The 8,161-nt window shown below is 36.6% G+C and overlaps 1 protein-coding gene across 2 annotated transcripts in view; it reads right to left on the reverse strand.

Moving 5' to 3' along the window:
- The window catches only part of VPS54 (VPS54 subunit of GARP complex), a 42,930-nt gene extending 35,481 nt beyond the window's left edge, over window positions 1–7,449 (reverse strand). For both annotated transcript variants that reach the window (XR_011920474.1, XM_072409552.1), the window contains exons 1-6: window positions 7,296–7,449; window positions 4,554–4,795; window positions 3,094–3,175; window positions 2,410–2,447; window positions 1,160–1,285; window positions 271–656 (exon numbers count right to left, since the gene is read on the reverse strand). Coding sequence is in view for 1 of the 2 variants with exons in the window: in XM_072409552.1 (XP_072265653.1) it covers window positions 271–656; window positions 1,160–1,285; window positions 2,410–2,447; window positions 3,094–3,175; window positions 4,554–4,795; window positions 7,296–7,440 (1,019 nt within the window). In the remaining variant the exon portion in view is untranslated. The remainder of the gene's footprint in view (window positions 1–270; window positions 657–1,159; window positions 1,286–2,409; window positions 2,448–3,093; window positions 3,176–4,553; window positions 4,796–7,295) is intronic.
- Between the last annotated feature and the right edge of the window lie 712 nt (window positions 7,450–8,161).

Raw genomic sequence — 8,161 nt, forward strand, 5'->3', positions numbered from 1 at the left:
CTCATCACAACCAAATTATTTACAATATTCTTGTATGGAGAATTGGGAGTTACTTCTAAAGCACCAAGATGGTATTTTCTCTACTTTTTTGTAAACTTTTGTTTTATCCATATCCATACAAAGAAATCAGGTGCAGGACCCTATCACTGTAAATGTTGGGCCATAAAAGATGGTGTGTGGGGAATGCTAATCTACGACATTTTCTACTTAGTGAGCACTATTTTTGAGTAGTCAATCATACCCCTAATGAGAATCAGCCAAAGCACATACCGAAAGCTGTGAATTCCCTGAAGCTCCTGCTGTAAGACTTCTTGTGTAGTTGCTATTAAGTCCAGTGCCCCAACATAATCTGAGGTTGATAGCAGCAGCTGTACAGTGGGCTGAGTTTGGTGTACTGTAGCCATTAATTTTAGTACTTTATATAGATTAATGCAATTGTTTCTGGTCAGAGCCTGTCTCAGGATTTGCAGAGATCCCTCACACATTACTCTGTCTATTTGAGAAATTTTGTCACGCAGCATATTAACAGCCTGGGAGGTCTTCCTGAGGTAGTCCTGCAGCTCGTGCTGAGAGGTCATAGCATGGAAAAAGGCTTCTGAGCGTAGAGAGATTTGATGTGCAATGTTCACCTCGACAATATCCAAGTAGTGGCTCAGCTGCAGAGGAAAAGCACATAAATGGACTTTATTACAACTATTTACTATATGGTATTTACAATTATATATGTATATGTGAATGTTTGGTTTGGGAGGTACTCAACTGAATTTACTGTGAAGTAGCAATAACATTATAAAATATAAAATAGTGTCAACAGATTTGGACGGTACCAGCATAACGTGTAAATAGTACAGTTATAAATTTGCATTAAAACAAAAAAAATGCAGTTCAGACATTCTAAAACATTCTACTACATTCGGTTATTCATCAGCTTCACTGAAAGCACACTGGTGGGAAAAAGGGCATTCAACATTAAAACTGAACTCCAATTCTCCAATTAGAAGAAATAAAGCATTACAGAACAGTGCTTTATATGCATTGCCAGCAGAGCCAGTCTGCCTGAGCACAAACTGAGTCTTCAAGTTCTTGATTATAACTTCATAGTGTGCAAATGTCACATCTAGTGTAAGTAAATGAATACAAAGAATGTCTCTTTTTATACCTTTTCTTGAAGCAATTTAGAAGACGCTGAATCTCTTATTCCACCTGCACCACTGAAATGGGACCAGGGCAAAACCGCATTAAATGTTAAGGAGTCGTCCAAGGCAAAGTCTGGCTTCAAAAAAATCTGAAATGAAATTGGAACTAGTTCTGGTTACAGAGAACCTCTGCAAAGTAACATTGAGTACACTTTTAATGTGCAACTTTTTGCAACTCATTATTTAAACACAATTTATAGTAATATATTTCTCTACACAGTAATATATTACTTTAAAGAACAACAAACCCTGGAATAAAAATGTAAAATATTGCAGCTTACCAGTCTTTACATAGATAGTTGTTGAATTAATTTCATTTATCATGTTAAAAAAAAATTCACTAAAACCAGAAAATACCTGCTATTTTTGAAGGAAATTACATTTCCTTGCTACTTCCTGTGAGATGCACTGACAGTCTTATCATTTTTTCTGCAAACTACTAATCTCCCCATTCCCTGTGTAATGTAAACGATAAGAGCAGAAATATATGGAATCCAGCCGGGGTGAAAACTATGGCTCATCAGGTAATAAAGGAAAAAATACAAAAACTACTAATCTAACCTCATCATTCAAGGACTGCTAAGGTACAATATATTAAATCTTTGTTTTTTAATTTACAAATGATTTAAAGGTAAACAATAAATACTAGTAACTGATAAAAACAATATATAATGTCTGCGCCAGGACGAAGATGGATTAACTGACGTCACCTGACCCAATCCAGTAAAGATCTGGACGGATCTGCAGAAGTAAAAGTAAGTGATTTTTTTTAAAGTGATTTAAAGTTCCGCTTTAAATGATGTTAAAAGAGTATGTACATTAACACATAGAACAGGGGTTCCGAATTACTAATACAGAGCTAAATCTCTGATTAAATGTAAAAAAAAAAAAAAATCTGTATCATTCAACCTTAAATCAAACGGATGTGTGAAAGCCTTCTTTTTGTGTTTAGGGGGGAACTCAGAATTGCCCTTGTAAGTCTCACAAAGATTTGTGCATCCTTGGAGACAGATCGGGAAGTCCAAGCACCTTTTTTAGTTTTTTGTTTAGCACTTTCTCACTTTATCTTAGTTGAGCAGCTATCAACATGGAGTGAGCAGAGATTGGTTCTTCACACACAAACATAAACTTATTTATCAAGCTTAAAGGGCATTATAGGTCATACAATGTTACCAATAATTTCCTAAATAAAAGGTAAAGAAAATGTTGTTACCTTAGGTACTTGTTCCAGATCTGCTCTCGATTTACTAACTGAAAGAAAATAAAACAAATATAACACATGACAATGATATAATGGACTCAAAAACTACCACAATCTTTTATTGTTAGCATTTTTCTCTTTAGGATCCATTCAGTATAAATGAGAAATGTAATTACTACTAACAATTTTCTCCCAATAGTAATAGTAATTTTTTATATAATACCCACATATTGCATTGATTATGAAAACGTGCCATGTACATGCTCTTTCTATAATGTACCTGTACTCATCTATATACTTTCTGTATGCACTATGACTACTACTATATCATTTCTGAATTATCATGTCAACCTTTTTTATTTTAAATGAAAGTTAAAAATGAACTAATGTAGCTGGCATTTTATAAAGTAGCAGGTCAGAAGCTACACATATTCCTGTACTGCACACAACAGAGAGAGGTCAGCAGGTGACAGCATCTATGCGGAGCGCAGAAGGACATCCAGCACACTGCAGTCCCGGACTCAGATTACCTACTTCCTGCATTATTTAAATTCAACCACCTCATTTGCAGAATAGAAACTGAACTCCAATTTTGTGATTCAGCAAAAACCTTAAGAACAGTCTGAAACAGTCATGTAAATCTAGTGTAAAATAAAGGAACAATTTCCGGCTTTATCTACGACACTTAATACATACCAAGCGAATGGGAAAATGCAGTTCTATTGTAATCATCTTTTGGAGGACATATCATCTTCAATTTTTCATGACTTTTTTCTCTCTAATGGATTAGAACAAAGAATATTTAGTTAGTAAATGAACATAATTTTTTACTTAAGTGCAACCTGGTAAAAATGAAAAAGTGTAATAAAAGATAAAAAGCACTGGAGAGGTTTTGTATGTTTAAAGCGGACCTCAATTCAAAAATTTTACTTTATATAAAAGGGTTATCTACCCATTTATGTAAAGCAAAAATTTCCTTTTTTTTCCCACCATCTACGTCACCCAATCTCATGCCTGAGCAGGGTGAGATCTGGTGACGTTCTAAGTTGAAGGAAGGAGGCCAAAGAAGATGCTGGGCCAAAGGAGGATGCCGGGAAACCGCTGATCAAGGAATTTTCTTTTTATTTGTGGTTTAGTTCCACTTTAGGTACGTCCCCCTAATGTGGATATGGGTTGCATACACCCTTAGTTTTTTCCCCTCTGTTCTTCTTGCCAGTAACTGTAGAATTGTTCTTAAAGTTTGGCAAGAAAGGGAAAAGTTTATACTCTCTATCAAGTTTCCAAAAGGTTAATATTCCAGGATGCAGGACTTAGTCCTATATAAGTGAAATGGACTTGCAAGTGGCATTGCAAAGCACCACAAGTACAGCTTCCTATTGTGTAGCTACAATGTTGAGCTATTCCTAAATTCAAAACAACATAATGTCAGTGCTAATACAAAAGCCTTTAGCCTGTCAGTGGGGCCCCAGCCTCACCTTATCCTGCCCACTGCTTTCTGGACTGGCAGAGACTTTTGAGACTTGTACTTTTAGTTTTGTGTTTTTTAGTTGTACTTTAAACATTTCTCTCAGTCAAACTGCCCTCTTACTTCCCATCCTCATGGCAATCAAGTGTAAGCAGACCACCCTTCATATATAGAACTAGTGGGTACTAATAGTATCACAGGTTCGTTATTGAGTTTTCAATACTAGTATTTGGAGACTGCATAATCATGTTATACCTAAAGTTAGGAGGAAAACAGAATCTAAGAACAATTGAATTTTACCCATTAGAAATGTGGGTTTAATCATTTTTGAATGTGATGTGCTTGTGGCCTTCTCCAGATCCAGGCTAAGGCTACGTACAAACTTCAGATGATTCTCGCTTGATTATATGTACAGCTTTGCTCATGCATCGTGCAGTCTTTTGTTGTCGGAAAGGATTGTGAAAGATACCTTCCAACAACAATTAGTCCACATGTGTACCCAGCCTAATTTAGGAAGATGTGAACCTATAGGAGACTTTGAAATGACTGTTTTTAGGTAGAGAAGTAAATCACCAACCAGTGTGCACTGGGATGCAGAAAATATAGAGGCTGACAAATTCCAAAAGGAATATTTATTGTCCCTAGATCATTCCCAATTACTACTGATACCACAGAAGAAATGTTATCTTACTAGGCTGGTCTGCTGAACATAAGATGAAAAGCTATCTTTAGTGATGGGTCGCAGGTAGGGAGCAGGCAAGACTTCTGTTTCCACAAAGTCTTGTCCCCATGTCTTGGTGAAGAAGTCAGACTCCCGTTTTGCAAGTCGAGGGTCATTTAATGCTGCTGGCAGGTTCACTTTGGAATGATAAATAGTCCATTTGTGCTGATCCGCAACCACAGATGGCTCATCACACAAACTTTTGGAGTCTCCTGCACAAAGGAGAAACAACATGATGAGAAGTCCAAAAAACAGCTGCTACCTAAACTAACACATACAGGAGGAAAGAAAAGAAAATGCAAGTAAGGTAGGTCAGTTAGGACATATTTTACTATATGTGTACATATTATATGTGTTGGTGTTGTCAGCAGCAACCTAAAAATAAGAAGGATGACATCCAAGTTGGCTGTCATTATATACCAAGAAGATCTACGCAAATAATTAACATATTTTATTTTATAATTTAATGTCACCAGAAATTCCTTTACCTTTCCTGCTAAATACACATTCTGAACCATTTAAGCAGGCTTTGATTTAAGCAGTATAGTGTCAGCCATACAGTTTATGAACATCCTTGCAATTAATATTGCAGACCTGGAGCAAAAATGACTTTTCACTTCCCAATATCTAGAGGGCTACAAGGCTTCATGCTAAAATAAAAAGCCCATTCTCTCTTTTATATTTCAAAAAGACATGTAGTGTTCATGTTTTCTTCTTAAGTACTGATAAAAGCATTTGAGGTTCTGGTTGAGTTCCGCTATAAAACAAAAACTGCTAATTGCACACTTTCAGTAGTGCCAATTCAGCAAATTCCAGCTCACCGCAGCACTGTGAGGCATAAAGGGGAACTTCACAGTTCATTGCAAAAAGGGATGATGAAAAGAAATAGGCAAATAAGTCAGATGATTCGAATTTCCCACTTGGAATATAAAAATCTGTCAACCAGAAACCTCATGTGTGAATAATCATAGTAGAATCTATACCGGTGTGTTCACCCTGACTTGCTTTTTCACTGTCATGCCTAAATAATTCAGCAAGCAACTACTGTGTCTAAGCTGACCAAATAATATTACTCAATGCACAAAAGAAGCTGTTCTATGAGGAAACAAAGACTATTTATGGAATTGTAATGCATTGGAAGTATCTTTTATACACACATAAAGAATTCAGAAAATTAAAACTTGTAGGAGGTCATTTCTCCTCCGCATTTAATAGCAGTCAATGGGCCTGATTTATTAAAGCTCTCCAAGGATGAAGGGGGTATACTTTCATCAGTGAAGCTGGGTGATCCAGCAAACCTAAAATTGAATTCTTCAAGTCATTAGCTATTTGTTAACAAATGTTTTTAATCCTGGACTAGATCCTTTTCAGGTTTTTTGGATCACCTAGGTTTACTGATGGAAGTGTATCCTCAGCAGTCCTCACATATTTAACTATGAGCAAGGTTCTGTTTTTTCTACTGAAAACAGATTAATACATCAGACAAGTTATTAGGATCAAAGTTCACCCAAAACTGATATATAAGGAAGAATATGTCAGATGGTGCTAGAACCTGAAAAGAGTAGATGGGAACATTGCCAAGCAAAATAAATAATAAAAGGAAGTGCTGCTTTAGTAGAATCCAAGATAGACACACCAGGCTGCTACAACCAGTGTTCCATTGCTAGGGGTTCTTTGAGCAATGAGGAATTTGTGCCTAACAGGTCAGTTTAAGTGACACAAATGAACTGAAAGGGTGACATTCTACCCACTGACCATCACACTATTGTAGTGTGAGCTGAGGATATAATATTTCTCTAAGACCTAAAAGTTTTTTTTAAGGGGTTCCACCATGAAAAAAAAAGGTTGAGAAGGGCTGGCTACAATAGTTTTGGGTGGACTGACTGTTTAGTTTAAATTATGAGAAAACAAAAAAAAAAACAAATAAGATGTTTAATATGTTTAGTACAGTTCTACAATACATGCACATTTCCCCCATGTCTCTTTCTTCAAATACAGAAATCACCTATTAACCCTGAAAGTTCAGGGAGCTCATAACTTCCTGAAGTAATCTGGCAATATGGCCAGAGTTGCACTAAAATGCCAAACATTGCTCTGAACTCTACAGAACTCCTTCCTCTCCCCTCATAGCCACAACTAACAATAAGCGTTCAATAGTACACGACAGGTAAAGGGAGGAAGGGCTGTTAAAGCTGCCTGGGATTTCAGTGCATCAGAGGCAACATATTCAACTCACTATTTAAAGTTAAGTGTTCAGTGGATATCTGGCAACATCAACATATATTCTTTGGTACTTTGAACACTACATTAGGGAATGTGGATGTATTGCAGAGATGTACAGAATATATTTTTCCCTTGATATGCCCAGACCTACACTTTACATAATGCTTAGTATCATATCAAACTATTTAACACTAAGCAGTGTTCTCCACAGCACCTTTTAGCTGGGCGCACAACCCGGCACTTCTACATAACCACTCGGCTGTTTTTGGGTGGTTACTGAAAAGTTAAGTCACCACACAAAGGAAGCCACCTGACTACACCTTCTTCACAACCAGCTTAAAATATTTCTGGGGAGAATACTGCTAGGAATTATCTATACACAAACTTAGGTAAAAACTCCTACCCTGTAGTACTATACCTAAAACATCCTATTTTGGAGGATATATTCTAGAACATGATGCTATGTCATTTCTAGTTCTAAACACTCACCTGTAGGTTCTTTGGGGCACACATCAGGGAGCGATCGCACCAGTCCTATTTGTTGGGTGGGATTCGCGCCCTTTCTGTACATAGCTTTGCCACTATTCGAGTGAATTGCTACTGAAGAGCTGTTGCTAGATGCCATTGCATACATCTAGAGAAGCTGTAAACAACAACAAAATCTCTTTATCCAGTGCAGATTACATTTATTCATTGCATAGCAGGGGAGTTTACATACAGTCTCTATACTTATAATTTCACCCCCAAAAAATAAATAATTATATATATATATATATATATATACATATACATACACACACATGCATAATATATGTCAAATTTCAGCAGTGCTGAACATATCAAAACTAGTTAGGGTGTGAATGTATCACAACCTTTTTTTTTTTTCTTTTGAACATGGAAAGAAAGCTTTTGAACTGCAACATAACAATGAGCGATTAAGTCATCACAAGGCAGCATGTAAGTGTATACCAGGCCCTGAATAATTTATATGGCAGGTCTAATGTGCTTCTTTTTCCAGGCATTATGATCAAACAGCATGTAAGGAATGACAGGCTTAAATCAGCATGTAATGCCATCACAAAATTGTATTTTTTTGTCCTTGATATCCTTGGATACTTGTTATTGAGTGTTTGCCAGAACACAGTGTATACTAAAAGCAAAGTTGTAATTGTGCAGAGGGTCTGCAGCTACTACCATAATGCACATTAGAGCATACCAAACTCTGGGTTAGCCCTCTTCTGGGTGAAAGCTTTACAATCGCTGTCACCGGCCACCACAAGCATCTTCTCCGCCACTTTGAACAGTTTATTATCTTCGTGTTGGAGTTACATTGTGCTGGACACAGCTATATTTTC

This window comes from Pyxicephalus adspersus, chromosome 4 (genome assembly GCF_032062135.1).
Source record: "Pyxicephalus adspersus chromosome 4, UCB_Pads_2.0, whole genome shotgun sequence".
NCBI classification, from domain to species: domain Eukaryota; kingdom Metazoa; phylum Chordata; class Amphibia; order Anura; family Pyxicephalidae; genus Pyxicephalus; species Pyxicephalus adspersus.